The sequence below is a fragment of the Eulemur rufifrons genome, chromosome 16, assembly GCF_041146395.1.
Source record: "Eulemur rufifrons isolate Redbay chromosome 16, OSU_ERuf_1, whole genome shotgun sequence".
Taxonomy (NCBI): Eukaryota; Metazoa; Chordata; class Mammalia; order Primates; family Lemuridae; genus Eulemur; species Eulemur rufifrons.
The window spans coordinates 84241135-84261999 of record NC_090998.1 but is presented as its reverse complement, the minus strand read 5'-3'; the positions used below and the strand labels follow the sequence as shown (position 1 = coordinate 84261999).

General features: G+C 45.9%; 1 protein-coding gene across 6 annotated transcripts in view; it reads left to right on the top strand.

The window, feature by feature from the left end:
• LARGE1 (LARGE xylosyl- and glucuronyltransferase 1) overlaps positions 1 to 20865 on the top strand; it is a 499273-nt gene that overhangs the window by 228451 nt on the left and 249957 nt on the right. For all 6 annotated transcript variants that reach the window (XM_069490824.1, XM_069490823.1, XM_069490821.1 and 3 more), the window contains 2 exons: positions 2539 to 2621; positions 16801 to 16924. In XM_069490824.1, coding sequence (XP_069346925.1) covers positions 2539 to 2621; positions 16801 to 16924 — 207 coding nt within the window. The remainder of the gene's footprint in view (positions 1 to 2538; positions 2622 to 16800; positions 16925 to 20865) is intronic.

Below are 20865 nucleotides of genomic sequence, written 5' to 3'. Positions count from 1 at the left end.
AAGTCCCTGAACCCTGAAGCCAAGACAAAGTCTGATATCTCGGAGGCTGTATATTTAAATATTTGTGATTCAGAAGAGCCTGATTCAGCACGTTCTTCCCCATCCTCACCCCCTTCCCGGTTAGGTTTCCCATGTGCAGGCATTTTCCTATTCATTTCCATCCTGATTTAAATGGTGACGGTTGAATCCGCATTACCATCTCTCATCCTGAGTCTTTTGCAGATATTATCCAGAGATAAGCAGCGGTGCCTTCCTTTTACAGGTGGAGAAATTACGATATGCATAAACCTAGAGGGATCTGAGCTCTCCCCTCTTTTTCCTCCCTCACCCCTTTTCTCCCTCCTAACACAGGGTTTCCTGACAGCGGTACTCTTGGTTTTTGTGGTGGGGCTGTCTTGTGCACGGTGGCGTGGTTGGCAGCATCCCTGGCCTCTGCCCGCTAGAGGCCGGTAGCATCCCCACCAGTCCCCACCGGTAGTGACCATCACGAATGTCTCCAGACACAGACACATGTCCTGAGGGTTGTTGGTGGGGAAGGTGAGTTGCCCCCTCTCAGCAATCACTGGTTAAAGATCTTGAGCACCAGAGATTGTGAATTAATTGGCCTGAGGTGGGGCTGGGGCACAGAGTATATTTTTAAAATCTTTTGAATATTTATGAACCCCCAGGGTTAAGAATCTCTGTCCCCAAGTTTGAATTCCAGCTCTGTAAGCCTGAGTTTCCTGATCTATGATGCTGAAATGATAATGCCACACCTGTCTCATGCAATTGTGAGACCCAGGTCTCGTAATCCGTGCAAAACATGAAGCACCGTGCCTGGAACGGAGTGATTTGCTCAATACATGTTAGTTCTTGTTGTGCTGCTTTTTCCTCTCTTGCATCTCCCTTCCTCTTTCTTGGTACCAGGTACAAGGGCAGAGGGGAGGCTGCAGCGCCCATGCAGGGCTGAGGTCTGCATGTCGAGTGTGGTCGTGTGGGGGAGCCAAGGGTAACAGGAGGTGATGGTTCAGGGAGCAGTGGTGGCAGCTGCATGGGGGGTCCTGATAGACGGGGAAAGGGGCTTCCATGCAGGAAGAGCAGCAGGTGCAATTACTGTGAGCCTCTGGGAGTCCTGCAGGTGTGAAAAGCCCATTGTTACAGGATTTCTGAGAAAGACGAGGTTCTGGATGAAGTTGGAGGTCCAGCTTCTGGCACTGGGAGTAGGTGGACAAGGCGGGGTGAAGGTCATTGGAATTAGGGAAGTCACGGATGTGGATGTGAAGCTGAGGAATGGTGAGGATAATGGGGATATGGGAAGCTGTGCCATGGAAGCAAGGGCTGTGGGTCGTTCTGGAAAAGAAGCAGCATCTCTCAAGTGCCCTCCCTGTAATCGAAGTCTTGGGTGCTGGAGGGAACGTCTTTGTTCTGCCATCGCCTTCAGGACAGTACTCAGCCTGGAATGCATGTTAGGAGGCAGTTTCCATTCAAGGGAGGCTGCGCTTCTGTAGAAGGGACAAAATCGAGACATGTGAACCCTCCCTTCTCTGAGAGGCTGGCTGACTCCCTGTCCGGGATGTCTGGGGTGCTTTACAGCCGTACTTTCCGATCTTTGTCAAGTTGTGCCACACATAGAGCACGGTAAGTGTGCGGTGCGAGAGGAAGAGAGAACAGTTACTGCCACACCTGAAGATGCCAGCCCTGCCCTGCCCAGTAGCTTTGAGAGAGTGAAGAGATGAGTCCCTTTGTCACCTGTAATTCAGGCACAGCACACCAAGGCACCAAGGCAGCCCGTTTAGGAAGCTCAGCCCTGGAAGATGTTTCATGCTGTGATTGGAGTGCAGCATGCCAGGCAGCATACTCTGCTCTTGGCATCGTTCCACGATACCACCACCTTGCAAGACGCTTGTCACGGTGCTTATGCTGCAGTGAGTCAGCTGACCCTGCAACTCCCCGGGTCACCCTGAGCTAAAGGATTCGTGTCTGAGGCCCATGCCCCTGACTGCTTAGATGAGGCGACCCACGAGGTTCCCTTCGATTCTGCCGTCTTCGGTTCACTGAGTGCTATCCCAGATGGGGTGCGCAGGCGTTCATTGGTCCCTTCAGCCCTGTTACCAGGTTGGCCCCAACCCAAGACGTCTCGTGGGAACATTTCTCAAACCCTCTGAGCCATCACTTGTCAGTCTGAGATCCCGGATTGTCAGTTCTTCCTCTCGGGGCATATTTCTTTCTTCTCTGTTTCGCCAGTTGTCATTGTCTCCCAGCTTGGGGGCAGGGGACTCACTGTTTGCCTATTTGAGCCAGTCACCATCTCTCTCGTCCCCAAAATGTAATTGAAAAGAGCCTTAATGGTTTCCAAATGATGATAGCTCCATAAACCGATTAAAAAGGCCTTAATAAAACTGTCTTGAGTTATTTTCCACAGCTGCAGACTGTGCCCTTTGTTTTCTAATGATCCCAACAAAAAAATCAGTGCAATTTTTCTTTTTTGTGTGATCTGAAACACCAGGAAGGCCTTCTTCCGTCTGTCTGACTGCTCACTCCGCTTTCCTTTCTCCCCAGACGATCCACGTGGCTATCGTCTGTGCCGGATACAATGCCAGCCGGGACGTCGTCACCCTGGTCAAATCCGTCCTGTTTCACAGGTAAGAACAACTTTTGTGCTCTGCGGGCTGATGTCTGTCGCTGACTGCCTGCACGTTTCCTAGGGGAAGGGTTAAATAAGAGCAGAATTTTTCATCAGGTCTTCATAAGATCTTGGACTTCTGGCCTCAAAAATTGTGGGGAAATAAATTCCTATTGTTTAAACATCCAGTCTGCAGTGTTTTGTTACAGCAGCCCTAGCAAACCCTGGCAGTTGCTTACTGTATTCCAACACGGCCTAGCCCACTGCTGGGCGTTGCTGACTGTTAAGTCCTGCCTTGCAGTAAACCGAAGCTTCCCAAGCCACGGTGCTGTCCAGTGGGCCTTGTAGATCCCCCGTGGAACCTGCCATACTGAGGGTTGATTCCTCCTCCAGCTGGAAGTGATGATGCCTTTTGTGGTCATCTCTTCTCCAAGTTAAGCTCTCGCCACTTCCGTCTACTTTCTTATGGGACTTTTCTTCTGTCCCCTCACTGTGTTGATTGCCATCCAGATGTGCTCAGGGTAATGCCCAGCATGGAGGCCACTGTTCTGGCCAGCACCCCGGCTCTGTTCTCACATTCTTACCAAGGTTTGGATGAAGCTTATCCGCAGCTGTAGCCAACAGGACAGATGTGTCGGATGACCGAGTCAGGACCCAGGAGGCTTTCAATAGTCAGAACAGTCATGAAAAGCTTAGAGTTCAACTGAGCAGAGATCAGTGCCAAGTTCTGCACCTGAATCTAATTGTCAATGGCATAAGCAAGATGGGAGGAAAGGTGGACACCCCAAGACCTAACAACCCTGCAGGGAACTGGGATTCATCGTCACTCCCACCTTCCTCTCAGTCTCCCACCCGCCCATCTGTAGTCAACGCCCCACAGTTCTCCCTCTTGGGTAGTTTTCACTTCCAGCCCTTTCTCTCTGTCCCCACTGTGACTGCTGTGGTTCAGAACCACCTGTTCTTTCACCTGCACGTGTCCTTGCTGCCTCCTGGTTTCTACTCCTCAGATCCCTCCTTCCTAATTCAAGAACGACGTTTTAGACAGGCAGATTTGATTCCTTAAAACCTTTCCATGATTCTCCTTGCCAAGCGGTTGCCATGGCCCACGGACCACAGCATCTGAGGTTGTCCAGAAGACTTCGCTCTCCTTTCTTGGCTCGGACTTCACGCTCCAGCAGCTCTGACCTGCTTGTGGTGCCCCACCCTCTCCACAGTGTGTCTCGCCTGTGGCGTCTCGTCATGCTGCTCTATCTGCCCATTTCCTCCTCCCTTCTACCTTCTCCCCACCCCCAAACTGGCAAATTCCTTTCTCCCTTTTGAGACTCTGCATAGGCTGCATTTCTAACAGGAAGCCCACCTGTAACCTTCAGTCTGGGTTCAGGCTTCTCATCTACAGTCTACAATAATACCCTGTGCATCTTTCTATCATTAGATTTAATACGTTATGTTTTACTTATCTATTCAAGATAATATCTTCTGCAGTAGAATATGGGCCTTCTGGGATGGAACCTATGCTGTATTTTCCTAGATCCCTAATATCTTAGCAATGTACCTGTCCTGTCTTATATACTCAATAAATGTTTGCATGTTTAACAAGTCAATCTGGGGGAGTCCATCAATAAAGAACCTAAAGATATTTATTCAACCAGTTAACTAATATATCTAAACCAGACTTAGTTCAGTTTCATTTATGCCATGATATAGCTGAGTGACCTTTTCAGAAGGTCATTTTGACTCTTTAGACTTTAGACTTTAGTTCCTGTATTAGTTAGCTTTTGCCCTGAATCAGTTCACCCCAAAACTTATTTGGTCTAAAACAACATTGTTTAGCTTGTTTGTTCTACTGAAGTCACCTGTGTGTTCTTTTGCCGGCCCCTTATGTGCCTGTAGTGAGCTGGCAGGTGAGCCAAGCACAGACCCACTGCCCTCCTGGAGCGGGGAGGGGGACACGGGAGAAGCGAGCAGCAGCCAAGTGTATCACAGGACCAGTTACGGATGGGGCTGTCCATTCTTCCTTGTGGCTCTGTCCAGTTGCAGATGTGATGTCAGTTGTGCATTTAAGGAGGAAATGGAAATGCCAGATAAAGAATGGCCACATGGGGCTCAACCCAGTGTCTTCTGACTCGAGGCGAGAGACCTATTCTGCACTGCCACAGCTTTTGTGCAGCGCAGAAGACTCCGTTTGGCTCCACAGCCTTTGTCTGTGGCTTGAAACCAGGCATCTTGTAGGCCAAGCACTGAATTAGATGAGCGGTGCTCAGCCTTTTATATACATGCTCCTTGTCTCCATTAAAGAACTCGGGGCCCTCCCTGATAGAAGCAAAAAGCCTTCTTTTCAGAAAGGGGTAATTGCATGATTATAGATATTCAATTATACTATCTTTCAATTATGGTGAATTTTGAGGTCATAAAAACTTCTGGTGTCGTTATGTATAAATTTTATTCCTGTTGCTTTAGCTACAAATCAAATAAGCTAATAGTTGTTGAAATTGTAAGAATCCTATTGAGTATAAACTTTTACTCCTCCAGTAACTGTGCTGCAGCACAAAGATGTTAAATTTACAAATAGCAATAATATTATCATCAGCTGCTGATGGCATGCCATGCTTTTACGGAGCCATGGGGATTCGAGAAGAAAGCGAAGTCTTAACATGTGTAAAATAAATTCTGCTTCCCATGTCAGTGACGGCTTGATCATTGTGGACCAAAGACCACGAAACTCCCTCCCATCCCTGAAATTATACAAACGGGAATGAGTCTGTGAATTGATACACTGGTGATAATGAGTTGAGATATCAAGACAAAAGGACTTTTAAAAGACATTGAGCTCAGAAAGTCCAGCTATAAATAGCTTCAATGCCTCCCAGGCACATCAGAGGGATTAACTAATATTAATACATGATTATAAAATACTTTGACAAATTAAGTATCTTTCTAATGTTAATAATAATATGATAATAGTGGTGTAGGATGCTTCTTTCAGATTTCATTGTTAATTACAGTAATTACATTTATTTTCCAGACAAAATTTTTAACAAATTTTTATGTAAGGCTTACTTTGTGACATCAAATCAGTTTCACGTCTGCCATATGCTTGGTGACAATGAGTGTAGTATATTTCAAAATATAGTAAAAGAGTATTATAGGCATTCTTATACACTGATGCCAGCACTGAAAATTGCTATAACATGTTGGAAAGAAGTTTCATAGGATGTGCCAAAGACCTTGACCCTGTATGACTACTTTAGGGATGCTATCTTAAAAAGATGACTCTAACTATAGAGATACCTTTTAGGAAATATTGCTCATAATTATAAAATTGGATAATACTTACAATAAGAATAAATGACTAGACATCCTCTTACAGTGAGCCATGCACTCAGTTAATTTTAAAAAGTATATATGTCATAACATGGAAAATGCTTGTGATATAAAATACATGAAAATATTCAAACGGAATTTGTAATTTGTATTTCAATATATAAACACATGCATGCACGTATGTCACGTGTACACATACAAGGTCAAAATTCAGGGGATGAAAGACTAGCAAAGAATACATAAAAAATAGAACTTTTGCATATTGTGTTTGGGTGGTAGAAAAAAAGGTGATCTTATTTTATTTTTCAAGGAATATATTTGTTTGTGTCATTATGCAGCCTCTATGGGGAAGAAAAAAGGTGGATGACAAAGATATATATAAAGTTTATGTGATAAAAGTTTATTTATTACCTAGTAGAAAATAGTACAATACATTTCTGTGTTACCTAGATGGCAGGATATTCAGAGAAAAGTTTGGGGAATGTTTATAACTCCAATCTCATTTGCAAATAAACTGGGCAATATTGCCTCTCTCCAAGGAAACCAAGCTCTTAGGAAGCAGAGAAAAGAAATATTTATTTAGTAACTAAGTGTTTACCTCCTGGGCAGAAAGGTGGATCAGCTTGTAAAAATTTAATATTTGTTTGCTAGGATGATCTACTTACTCACACTCTTATAGCCCTGTTGGCAGGAGGAAGCCGGTTTATTTCCCTTACTTTGCATATCAAATAGTTTTTGTTTTTTTAAAACTTCACTTGTGCTCCTGAAGAACATGGAGGATAAAAGAGAATATTTGTGCCTCTAATTGTCTTCCTGCCTGTTCAGGCTTAAAGTCGTCATGGAAGCAGTGTCCAGGTTGTGAAGGAGGACCATAGGCTTGGAGTAAAATGAAGCAGCAGACACAGGTTAGGTTCTGCTCTTGTCACGCATGAGCTGGGTGACCCCAGGGCAAGTCACCGTAGGGCTTGGAGTTTCCGTGGGTTCCCCAACCTGCCACAGAGCTCTGGTTTGCATATGGAAAGATACACCGTAATGTCAAACTTTTCTGTGTTTTATTCGTTTAACAAATCCTAACGCAGCCCTCATTCTGCATCAGGCTGTTCTAAGCGTTGCACTGATTCCTCTTTGATGCATTGATTAGTGCGTCGATTCCTCATGTGCCTCCATGAGGTGGGCATGATTATTGTCACCGTTATGCAGACAAGTGAGACTGAGGACCAGGATGTTCGTCACGGCTCAAGGTCACACCAAGAGGATGGGCAGAGCTGGGTTTGAACCCAGTTGCTCTAGCTTCGGAGTCTGAGCTCTTCACCAGAAAGAAGTTGCCACTTTTAGTATCATTATTCTTATTTTTAGTTTTATTCATCATTTTGGCTGACAGTGTAGACACTGTTACCATTACTCTGTTCTCCATAATCATCCTCATTCCCCGGGTATGAATTTTTGTGGTTCTGAGAATAGAATAAATAAAGATTTGAAAGGACTGGGCATCAGTGTTCCTAGTAAGACTTAAGAAAATAGCATGGGCAGGTAATATCTTTGAATAGGTAAGAGATCTGTGCTATTTGGTCCTGCCCATAAGTGTGAAACCAAAGAGAACTAATTTTTATAGTTCAGATGCTAAGCTTCACATGGGTTATAACATCCTGGTACAATAGATGGTGTTATCCCCACAAATCAATGAGGATATTAAGGCTCAGAGAGGCTAGGTAGCTGGTCAAGGTCACAGATGAGTAAATATCCAACCTTGGCTCTGCCAACACCTGGAATCCACGCTGCTTTTATTGCACCACGAGGCCTTTTGATTTTCCTGGAAGTTGCTCTGTTCTTCTCCCTTGGAGAGCTTTTCTGACATAATACGGACTTTTCCTTGAATCGTCTCATATTATCAAAGCCACTTGGCCTCTCTCAAACCAAAGACTCATACTGAAATACCCTCATTGTAGATGCTGTGATTTTCTGAAATGAGTTCCATTAAATTTCTTTAAGTGCAACAGATTCACTGAGCATTCAAGGTACCATCATGGGCTCTTTCTTTTCCTAAAATTGCTGTTGCATTGTAAACTTAATAATTAAAGATGATTTCAGCTCACATGTCCTTGTATGTTTTAATAAAAACAGACCCTGGATTGCCTTGTAGGGGCTGTGGTGCATTCTTGACAAAATAAGAAAGACAAGGCAGGAGGAAAGCAATGGTTTAATCGTCTTTGCCTCTTTGTGGTACCATATTTATTGCATCCCAGCCTGGAAGAAGGCAGCAGCAGGGGCGTTTCTCGAGAGCAAGTCTGCGGGCTCCACTGAAGAGGAAGCACGTACTTGCTTCCTTCTTCGGCGTGGAAGTGTGTTCTGGTCTGTCTGCGGGACACAGTCGATGTCGGCAGCAATACCTGTGTCGCACCAACCCGGGCAAGCTAGGTGGGACCCACTCTGTATTGAGGTGTCGACCCCAGCTGGCTTGTCCGGGCAGAAGCCTTTTCACTCGGGCCTCAGTCAGTGCTCACGAAGTGTACTTATAACCGGTGATTGGCAGAAAAGACTATTTTAGATGTTATACAAATATAAAACTAAATAGCCTTGAATCATATATTGAGAAAATTATTCCTCTGAATGAGTTTTTATTATCTTCAGTTGGTGAAATTCGCTGTGGTGTAAATATGTCCTTAACATCTGTCTAGCTCTTGCTAATCTTCCTTTGAACAAAGACGGGCAGAATATAGACTCATAGTCTTTGGCTGATTTTGGAATTTGCAGGGTTCTATCGTTAAAACTATTTCTTACCTTCCTGAGTTAGGAGCCAAATGGGAAATAAGACTCAGCAGTCGCACGTGTAAGGGATGAGGTAACCTTCCTCATCGCTGTTAGTCTGGAGTTGCGGGTTGTTCTTTCGACAGTGGCTGCAGTTCGGGCTCCCTCTTATGCGTGACCTGGACTTACCTCCCGGTGAGAGGCCAAGCTGGACGGCTGCAGGCCTTCCCCCGTGGGCAGGCCATTTACCGGTCAGCACGGCAGCCGGAGGAGGCCCAGAAACAGCTGGGCAGAGCAGGCCCCTCGCTCTCCCAGACTCATGGGTCAGACCGTCATCCCTGATCTCAGACAATTAAGTAATTCACGTACCATAAAGCCTACTCTTTAATACAAAGTGTAAATTTAATGGTTTTTAGTAAATTTACAGCATTGTGCAACCATCACCACCATCTAATATGAGACTATTTTCTTTACCTCCTAAAGAAACCCCCATACCCAGTGATCCTCATTTCCTCCTCCCCCCATCCCATCCCAACCACTAACCTACCCTCTGTCTCTGTGGATTTGCCTATTCTGGCATTTCACGTAAGTGGAGTCATGTACTGTTGAGTGTGTTTGACGAGCTTCTGTCACTTGGCGTAGTGTTTTCAAGGTTCATCCGTGATGCAGCGTGTGTCAATACTTCATTCCTGTGTAATAACCAGTAATGACCCGCCGTGCGCATGTTCCACAGTGTGTTCATCCGTTCGTCAGTGGGTAGCCGTTTCAGTTTCTCACTCTCCAGCTATTATGAATAATTGTGCTAAGAATGTGTATAGGCTTTTTTGTGTACATCTGTTTTCATATATTTTTTGTATTTAACGAGTTTATATATATGCTTAATTTTTGTAGAAACTGACAACCTGTTTCCCAAAGCAGCTATATCATTTTACAGTTTCACCCATAACAATTGAAGGTTCCAGTATCTCCAAATTCTTGTCCATGATTGCTATTGTCTTTCTTTTTCATCTTAGCCAGCCTGATGGGTGTGAAAAAGCAGCTCATTGTGGTTTTGATTTGCATTTCCCTAACAATTAATGAGGTTGATCATCTTTTCATGTGCTTATTGACCATTCTCTTCTTTCAGAATTCGCTATTCAAATCCTTTGCTCAATTTTTAATTGACTGACTTGTCTTTTTATTGTTAGAACTGTAAAAGATCTTTATATATAGTGGATACAAGTCCCTTATCAGCTATATGTTTGCAAATATTTGCTCCTTCTCTGGGAATTCTTTTTCATTTTGTTGATGATGTTCTATGAAGCATAAAAGTCTTTCCTTCCTTCCTTTCTTTCTTTCTTTCTTTCTTTTTTTTTTTTTGTCTTAACATTTATTTTGTATGGTTCTGGAGGCTGAAATCAGGGTACCAGCATGGTCAGGTTCTGCTGACCCCTCTTCCTGGCTTGCAGTTGGCCATCTTCTAGCTGTGGCTTTAGATGGAAGAGAGCAGAATCAGACAAAATGGGATTTTTTTGTTTGTTTTTTTATTTCAATGAAGTCTAGTTTATCTGTTTTTTTGTTAATTGTGCTTTAGATGTCACATCTAAGAAATAAGTACCTAACCTTATGTTAAAAGATTTTCCTCCTACATTTTCTTCAAAGAGCCTCTGTATCCAGGTGACTGTGTCAAACCGTGAGGGCATTTGGTTCTCTTTGGTAATTATTCACTTGTTCATTTATTCATTCTTATTCTTTCATTGAACAATTACTGGTGGTTATGTCTATAAGGAACTGTGAAAAAAAATCTGGGGATAAAATTATTAACAAAATAAACTCGCCATGCTGAGACTAGCAGGGAACAGAGACGTGAGTAGTCAGTAGATGATTGCAAAAATCTAAGTTAATCTTTGAGCCCTGATTTTAGTGGGAGCCTGACCCAGTGGAATGGCTTCCTCCGAGCTGTGGTATCTAACTTGAGAACAGAAGGCCAGAAGCAATCAGTGGGGTGAAGTGTAGATGGCTCAGGAAGAGTGACAGCCTGAACACAAGGCTTTGAGAAAACATGGCTCAGCCCTGGAACTGCACCCAGGGCCAGACGCCTTATAAGCCTGGGGTTGGAGAGAATAGACGAGACAGGAGGTATTTTGTGAAACTAGAAAAATTCTACCCTAGGCAGCTGACAGTTTCATGGAAGGTCAGAGATAGACCTGCAGATGAACATGGAGATTCCTAGTGCCAGTAAGTGCTAGAAAGAAACCAAATAGGGCAATGGAATGGAGAATGATGGGGGTGGGGGAGGTGGAGGGGAGATGGGGCTACTTTGGATGGGCTGGCCGTGGAAGGCCTCCATAGGAAGGTGACCCTTGAGTTTGTTCCTGCAGGAGGAACAGGAGCTGGTCACATGCAAAATTGGGGAAGAAAATGGCTGGTGTGCAGGGTTTGAGGAAGGAGTGTGAAGACATGAGATTTGAGAGATGGGCAGGGTGAGATCATTGAAGGTCCTGTTAACTCTATGGCAAGGCTGAACCTTATACATTGTACCATGAGCAGAGGATTGTGTGCTCGTGTTACAGACAGCGCAGGGCTTAGAGTACGGAGGATATATTGGAGGGAGAAAAAGAGTGAATATATTCATGAGATAGCACCAAAGGTTGAGTAGGATAACAATTGCTAACATTTAATAAGTCCTTACAACCTGCCATTCACCATTCTAAGTACTTCATGTTTTAATTCAGTCTAATAATAACTCTAAGGTAGGAGCTATTATTACCAAGTCCATTTTAAAGATTTGGAAACTGAGACTCAGAGGTGAAGAAGCTTGCCCAGAGTCCAGCATTAGCTCGTGGCAGAACCAAGATAAGGAGCCAGGCAGTTTTACTTCTGGAACCTGGGTCCTAACCATTAGGCTAAGCTGCCTGTCAGGACCTGCAGTTGATTGGACGTGTGGGACACGGGCAGGGAAGGAGCCCAGATGTGCAACCATTTCTAGCTCGTGAGGCTGGATGGATGGTGCACCTTTAACCCAGGCAAGAAATTCAGAAGGAAGAACATGTTAGGGGCCAAGAGAGGGAAAAATGATTTCTGTTTTAAAAATTAATTGAGGCTTTCCTCAATGTAGTCATTTAGAATAAATTCAAGCCTCTGCTTCCTATGTCAGGCGGTGCTTTGGGGGCTGGGACACAGCAGTGAATGGCAGACCCAGTCTCTGTCCCTGTGGAGCTTACATTGCAGAGGAGAGACAGGTATTAAACAAACACTCCAGAAATAATTAGAAACGTGTGTGTCAGGAGCATTGTAATTGGGGCCTCCTTGATTCCCAGGGACCTGTGGGATATGAAAGTGGGACCATCTGGTTGGCAGCCGGATTTGCAAGTTAAAGCCCAGGGGAAACATTCCGGCTTACACGGAGGGTCCGAGAGAAGGCATCTGGGCAGTGTTTTCAGGGGCTTGCACTGTGGCGTGGTGGATCTAAAAGGAAAAGGCGTCTGACAGGAGCTACGTTCTCGTGATGGTCCCAGATTCTCACCATGGTACCCAAAGTGGAACCCCTCTGAGCATGTACACAAGCTGCTGCTGGTTTCCCTGCCTTTGATTGCTGAGACAGTGTCAGCAAATGCTCAGTGGTCTCAGTGGTCACCTGGGCTGGGGCGCGGTGCGTCCGAGTTAAGCTAATGAGGCGGACTAACCCCTTTGACAATGCAGGCACCCGGTACTGCCTGAAAGATGAGGTTAAGTTTCTTTCTGCATTTCCTCTCCCTTCTGGAGAGATACTTGAAATAGCCCCGAGGAAGAGGAACATGAGAGAAGGGAGCCCCATCTGAACGTTTGCAGCATTTTCCTCTAAGAGCCTGTTCCTCTTACCCGACGCTGGTCTAACTACTGCTCTGCAACCAGGTTGTAACTTCCCGGAGTTATAACTTGGATCTGCTGCCTGCTGAGCCTCCAAACCTTGTCTGGCTCTTTCTCTTAGAGAATGAATCATGGAAACTTACTAGATTCTCCACTACCAAGAAGCAGTCCCTTTTGCCCTCACACCCCTGTAGCTTTTGTGCTTCTCTTTATAGAGTCATCTTGTATGGTTGTCCAGGTTTTGCACCAGCCAACTCTAAAAGTGTCCTGCACGTTTCTGTCTAAGTCTGTACAGATGGCTCCCTGGGAGGTGGGCTGTTCCCAAGCTCTGCAGCTGTGAGTGGCAGCCCAGCATAGTGGCACACACATGTTCTAATGTGTATGTGTGATTTTTCTTTTAACCTCTGCTAGACTGTAAGCTGCCTGAAGAAAGCGCCCTTAGCTCATTCATCACCTGTGTCTCTGTGGGGCCTTATGTGTAGTTACTGCTTAAGAACTCTTTGGTGGACATTTATTCATTCAACCCATTATTTTTGTCTATGGATGGAGGTACTAATTAAAAATACTTTATTGGAAAGTTGATGCGAAAATAGTAGAGAAGAGAGTAGTCTCATAATAATGGTAGTAGTTAATATTGGTAGTAGTTAACATTTATGGAAATTTGACCACGTACCATGTGGGCGACCTGAGACCAAGGGGGATAATGATGAGCTGAAAGCTGTAGTGGAAGCAAATCCACATCCACCTACGTGTGAATTAGCAGCAAGGTTTGGCGTTACTATTCCAACAGTGTTGAACTATTTGAAACAAAGTGGCAATGTAAAGAAGCTAGATAGATGTGTCTTGCCTGAATTAAATGAGCATCAGAAGAGAAATGGTCTGGAAGCTTGCATTTCTTTGCTGTCATGACATAAAGGTGAACCATTTCTGCACTATATTGTTACATGTGATGAAAAATGGATTCTTTTTGACAATGACAAGCATTCGGCTCAATGGTTGGATAACGATGAAGTGCGGAAACATAGTCCAAAACTGAATAATCGTCAGAAAAGGCTGATGGTATCTGTTTGGTGGTCCAGCGCTGGTATGCTCCACTATAGCTTCATGAAACCTGGTCAATCGATTACAGCAGATGTCTGCTGCAACCAATTGGATGAAATGATGAGGATGCTTGTGATTAAGCAGCCCAGATTGGTCAATAGAGACAGGCCAATCCTCTTGCAAGACAGTGCTCAACTACATGTCACTCAAACATTGCTCAGATTACGGCAGCTAGACTTGGAAACTCTCTATCATCCCCTGTGTTCACCAGACCTTGCACCAACTGACTACCACTTCTTCCAGGCTTGGGACCACTTCGTGCAAACACCTTTTGTGATTTCTTCACCATTTGCTCTCTGCGCTTCTTTGCTGCTGGCATACATAAACTACCCTTAAGGTGGCAAAACTGTGCCGATAGTTTAGGTGCATACTTTAATTAATTGTATTGCTTCTTGTTTGAGATATAATAAACTACACTTTTGATTGCTAATCGGACATTTCACATTTAATGATCTAACACTTTGCTAAGCACTTTATGTATATTATCTCACTTTATTCTCACGGTTACCCTAGGCAACATTACTTTCCACTGTTGTTCCTGTTTTGAAGCTGAGGAAATTGAGGCCTAGAGCGATGAAGGCACTTACTTAAGGTCGCTCAGTCAGTGCTGCAGCAGGGTTCCAACCTAGACGTTCTCTCTCTTTTTTTTTTTTTTGGCTCCCACTTATAAGCAACAACCTAGACATTCTCCATTAGAGCCCGGACTCTGGACTGTTGATGCAGAGTACATCATCACCGGTCTCACCTTCTTATGGTGGTGATCACGGTGACATAGAAGGGGGAGGGGTGGTGGCTTTCTTTTTCTGTCACGGGGGTCTTTCCTGGGTACCCAATATTTGTCAGGCTCATTCATTCAGCAGCACCACTGGCTTTGCCACCCCAACCTTAAACTTGATGTGCCCAATCCCAAACTCATCATCTTTCTCCAGTGTGCCTTTCTTGTCCTACGCCCTGTCCTGAAGACATTGCCACCAACCCAGGTACCTCAGCGTCACCTTCTGCTTCTCCCTCTCCTTTTTTTCCCGTGTCTGACATCTGTTCTCCTGCAGTCCTCTGGATTCAGCTTCTTGTTGCTCTTCCTTGGACACTGTCTTAATCAGATCCGTAGTTCATGTCCACCTAGTCTGATAATCTCCTACGTGGCATGTCCACATCTGTGCCCCTTACCTGAACACCATCCACCAACCCATCTCTCCATCAGATTCACTTATTGAACTCCTACTGCATCCCGGGCCCTGAGCTGTGGACCATGGTGCTATCTGTTCGAACACACCTGGCATGAGCCTTGGCCTCACTGAGCTCAGTCAAGTGGAGACGTAGACACGTCGACAGGCAGTCACTACGGAAGGATGGGTAGATGGGTACATGGTGCTGAGATAACTGTCAGTCGGGAAAGGATTCTGGGATCAAGTGATGTCAGCCCTAAAGTGGGCTGAGAGATAACCAAAGGCTAAATGGGGAGGGTGAAAGAAGGGTGGCGAGACTGGGCTCCAAGAGAGGAGTGACGGTGTGGCTGGGTCTCATTCCCCACTGTGTTCCCAGCATCCAGATCATCAGCTGACAGTTAGGTGTGCGCAGTAAGGCTTTATTGAATGGGCAACTACGGGAGGGTTTCCTACAGATAGAGGAAATATGCAAAGGCCGGGGCTGGAGGGAGAACACAGGGTCCGTGGGAGACTGAGAGACGATCGGTGTGTCTGGAACACAGGACAGAGCTGGGGAGCCACTGCTCGGGAGGCTGAGGGCCGAGAGGCAGGTCCTGTGCCCCCCGCGCCTCGCTCAAGTCCATGCTGTTTAATAGACGTTCACTGCACTGCCCACTGTGCACGCTCACCTCCCTCTTCTGCTGCAGCCCTGGAGTCCCTGCTAATAAGCACCTCGCTCCCTAGGGACATAGGTCCCTGCCACACTCCTGGTACCCTGGTCCCTGCCGCTCTCCTGGATCGCAGATTACATCCCCATCCTCTCCTCCTCTTCCTCCTGTCCAAGTCGTGCTTATCCTTTAGGGCGCTGCTTCCCTCTTCTCTTACACGTCCTTCTGACCCCACCAAGAGTTAGCCCTGCTTCTTCTTTACTCCCGCAGAACCTTGTGTTCCTTTGTAGTCATCACGGCCTGTCTCCTGTTGGTGTTTAACTGCGGTTTGTCTGTCTCCCCGAACAGTGTGAGCTCCTTGAGGTCAGGCGGGCCAGGCCATTCTCATCTTTGGATTTCCCGCAGTGCTTTATTTCTAGGAGGTGCTCGTTCATGGTATTGAGGTTCATGTTATTTTTGGTGGCACAGTAGCATTTGTGATCCTAGCTCTTCTTGACTGGCCTGTTGCCTTGTGCCTGGCTGTTCCTCGGTGAGGCACATCTGCCATTTATTATCCTCCTATGTTCATTTTTGATATGTCTAATGTTGCACTTTACTACCTTATTTAATCCACACAACAGCCTTTGGAGAAGATTGTTCTACACATTTTACAAATTAAGAAACACCGGTGCAGAGTGTAAGGGGTATGTTCAGGGTTCCCACAAGTCGGTGTCAGAACTGGGTTTTGAATCCATTTTTCCATTGGATTCCCTCTTGTGTATTTTGGGTGCTGCCTCAGTAAGGGCCGGTTGACTGTGGTTGAATGAATACAAGCTGTGGATATATTGAAAGTGGGGACAAGCTGATATCCAGTGACAGGAGCGCCAGAAGACTCCATCTCTAAAGGCTGGTTTTGTCTTGGAGAAGAACAAGCAGAAAACAGAACTTACCGGTGTGCTGTGGAAGAAGTGTCTTGCCAGCTGCCTACAGCCAGTCTGTTTTAAAGGACGTTGCCCTCTGACCACGTGTTTCTGCGTTAATGCCGACATGTGCAGGTGGCAGATGTAAAGGGTTGGCCGTATTATTACACGTGCTTTACTTAAGACTTAGAAACACACATATCCTGATAACAGGTATGGTAGTTGGCTTGAATTGGGTGTCACCAGCGATTTTCCCCTCTCTGGTGCGTGGCTGTTACGTTGCTGAAATGCTGAGGTTGGGTGAGATGTCTTCTCCCTGTTCCAGCTCTGACATCCTCACCCGTAGGCACTCATTTGGTGACATGCCCGACTTACTTCCACAGTTTCTGTTAGAGACCAGCCCCACCGTAGGGGCTGCGAGAATTGTGTTTGCAGCTGGAGTCACAAGCCCTAACTCTGCCTCTGACTCTTCCTCCACTCGCTCCCCACAGGCGGAACCCTCTGCACTTCCACCTCATTGCTGACTCCATCGCGGAGCAAATCCTGGCCACGCTCTTCCAGACCTGGATGGTGCCTGCCGTGCGCGTGGACTTCTACAACGCGGATGAGCTCAAGGTACAGGGGAGAGGTGCCTTCCTGATCTCCTCTAGCTGGAAACTGTTCTCGCTTGTGGTTCAGTAGACTGTAGCAATGACAGAAATCTCAGCTCCCAGCTGAAGATGTCTAGGGTGTAACTGAGGTTGTTTGTCACCTGGATCTGATTTTATTATCAAAAGCATTAATTTAACCCCTCCATTAGCATAGAATCCACATTGCTCTGTGCAGTTCTGGCCGCCAAGACTTTCCGTAGAATCTGGAGGCTACTGGCCTCATATATAATCTGAAAAGGGTCTATGATAGCCCATATCCAGAGCAGTCTATCACTCAGAGAGGCAAATGCTGAACGTGGGTTTGGATTTGTGTATTGTTATTTACTGGTCATAAGACACAAAGTCAATCACCTACCTATGCTGGACCTGTTTTCTCGTCGGTAGAAAGGTAATTATAATTAATACCAACCTTGTGGGGTCATGAAGAGGCTCAAATGAGAGAAATATATGTGACTGTGCTTTAAAAAGACTATGCTGAATAAATATGAAGGGTTATGTTGGGTTGGACGGTTTCAACCAAATGAAACCCTTGTGGTCATCTCCCTCGCTTCAGATTTTTCTGTAGCGCCACTTCGCTTGCTTCCTGATTGAGATTCACAGTCCAGTTAAGCGGCCCCGTATATTCTGGTCCTCGATTCTATTTGTAGTGTCATCACTTGTCATTCCTGCAAATCTCCCCTATTATTTTAAGTGGTGGACAGCACCCCTCATTCCCTTTGCCTGCTCTTCTATGCTTGAGGCTTAGCTTATGCTGTTCCTCCCATCTGACATGCCCTTCCCTCCTATCTTGTCACAACTCCTACTCATCCTTCAGGACTCAGGTGCATTCTCCCTCCTCTTAGAAACTTCCCTGACTGCTCCAGGAAAAAGGAAGAAGTTCTCTATTCACTTGTCTAGCACCTGGGCCCTTAATAATAAGGTAGGGAGAGAGGAAACGTTTATTACTCTTTTATGTGTTTCTGGTACATAGCAAGTACCTTATCATGCTTGTGGATTTAACAAATTGGTATTAGAGGAGTATGTAACTTTGCAGAAATATGTTGCTGCTCTGTCTCCCATCACCTTGGGAAGGACTAAACACCTAGGCGTGAGGCTGACTGTGGCAAATTGCTTGTTCCAAACCTCATAAGGCCATTATCTTTTCATTTTAGAGCCATAACATTTTAAATAGATCACTGAGATGCCGGCCAGAGTTTCTGATTTTCACATACTTTAGCCTCCGAGGTTGATCGAGATGTTCAGAATTTAGCATTTGGGGATTGTCGTGCTAATTTGTGTGCCATTCCAATCTATTCTGAGCTAAAATTGATTAACACTCTTAAAAAGGGAAAAACAAAATTTAGCAAATTGCTGCGCTAATTAAGGTGAAAGCAAGCCACTCTGTCTCCCAGGGTCTTAGCGCCAACACCGTGGGGAGAAAGCAACGGGGGAGGAGGAGCGGCAGCTGGCACAGCTTCTGCCTCTGCGTCCAGTGTGCGCCTTTCTCTTGCCAGTCTGTGCCACGTCCCGTGCAGGCCTGCACCCTCTGCTGTTTAAGAAAACACAGAGTGGTTAAAAAAACAAGTTCAAATCCTGTTTCGCCACTGAAGAATTAGCTAACTGGTTCTGAGCCTTGGCTCTCTCATCTGTCAAATGGGTGGGGACAGCCACCAAGGAAGGGGTGGAATGAGATAACCCAGCTTCTGCAACATGGCAAGGTCTTGCAAATGCTTCACTCTGATTTGCAGCCAGGGCCAGAATGACGTAAAATGCCCTTGGTGGTGTCACGCATTGTGAAATCCTTTGAGAGTTGGGAAGTTGAAGGAATAAGACACCTGGGGCTGGAATCTGCTCCCGGGAGCTCCAGGGCTTCCACGAGGTCTCGGATGAAAGGGGACAGCAGGGGAAACACTGGTGCTCTCATTCTCTCATGCCCACCTTAATGCAGGTAGACCAGTTGTCCATTATTTTACATACTGGATTTTTATCCATTTAAAATGAAATTTCCATGGCTTAAAAAATAATAATTTTTGAAGAATGCTGTCTGATGTGTTCAAAAGGATATTGTCTTCTGAAGCTTGTCCTCTAACCATACCTCTACTGTCAACTCCGCAGAAGGTCCCTAACCCCTGCATTTTATTTCTCTACCAATCAATCGCTTCTCTCGCGCATGTTCCTCTATCCCGTGAGACTGTATTTTGAATCCAGTAGGACAGCAAGTGTGAAACCATTTTATTAAACATGGTTTTTCCATATGATGACAGCAGTAATAATTTGTACAAAATCCAGCTCAACAAACCCAAAGCCATGATCTGTCCACTCCTCCCAGCCTGATCCCCCACTGCCTGTGGCATCACCCTCTACTTAGCCACTGACCCGCAACTGACAGTTTGTCTTGGACGTGTCCCTTTCCCTCAGCCTCAATCTAACCATGCCGCGTCCTGGCTTGGCTTCTCCTCCCCTGCACCTAGTTCAAGCTTTTGTGATCTTTCCCAGCACAGTGGCATTTTTTTCCCCAGACTAGTCTCTTCCCATCTGCTCTGCTCACCTCTCCTCCCCCAAATCTATTCTCGGTCTTTAGCAAGAGTCAACTTTCCAAGAAACAAGCCCAGTCTTGCCACCCCTTTCCTCTGTATAAAGGCTTCCCCGGCTCCCTACTGCTCTGAAGCTAGAAGCCACAGTACTTAACAGACTCTCCTCTCCCTGCACACTCTGGCTGCTGCAACCTCTGCCTGCGGTCACACCCCTCGCCTCTCGTTCTCCAGTCCTATTTGCTCCGCCCCCTCCTTCCCACCAGGGGCCTCTGCACAGGTTATTCCTTCTCTCTGTTCAACTCTGTCTCCTGGTCTCCTTCCTCTCCCCCATTGCTAAGTAATTCCACGTTTTTTTGCTAAGGTTACCTTTGCTCAGGGAAACCTCCCCTTGCCTTCATCATCTCCTAGGGATTCCTTTTGTTATATGTTCTCCTAAGATCACATGCGCTTCTTCAGTAAGCTCACCAGCGTGTAATCTTTCATGCCTTCGTATGATGGGCTGATAAATGTCTGACTCTCCCCTGTGCTGCAAGGTCCCCAACCACGATCATGTCTGTTTTTCATCACCTTTGTATCCCCAGTGCCTGGTGTGGTGCTTGGCTTATGAAAATGCCTGCTAAATGACTGATCCACAGGGAATTCAGAGCTGGGTCCCTAAGAATAATAAAGCCAATGGCAAGGAGTTTCTTTATCACTGTTGAGGGCTACCACATTCCTAAGGCCTTGCTGAGCCTTGGGCTTGTGTGGGCAGCTATGTATTTGCCTACCAGTGACCCTGCGGTGGCATAAATAAGGCAGCCCCGTCGGCACCAGGCCACATCCAAAGAGCAGCTCTGGGGCAGGCGAGTGTCTTTCCATGACAGGTGCTCTAGGAAGGGGACGCATCCCGTAGATGATGCTAGAAAAGGAGGAGGAACAGGAGGGAAAAGGACTTGTGCTGTGTTCTGCAGTTGCATTCAGAAGCGTGTCAGACGGGACTCTCAGCAGACACACGTGATGGCCTCTCTGGCATGGCTCTGAGAAGTCACTTTGTACAACTGCTGGAAATGACATTGCTCAGAAATGCTGCTGTAGGCCCCGTATTATATCGGTTGGTGCTGGAGAATGGAGTGACAAGGAACAGGAAGTTGGTGGGGATTGGTGCAAGATTAAAACCGAACTGTGAGAAATGGGCGATGGACTTGTGTACTTCTCTCTATAATGACCAATTAGTGTGGATTTGCAAACAGCAATTGCTCGGGCTGCCTGTCTTTGTGGCCTGTGAAATGCTCGTTGGTCTTCCTGAGTTTACACGACTCGTTTAATTCCAGCCTCCCAGTCCCCGTATCAACAGGCTACCAGGACTGAGGGCCTCTCTGTGCTCTGACCTCCACTCAGAACATGTAGCTCCTGC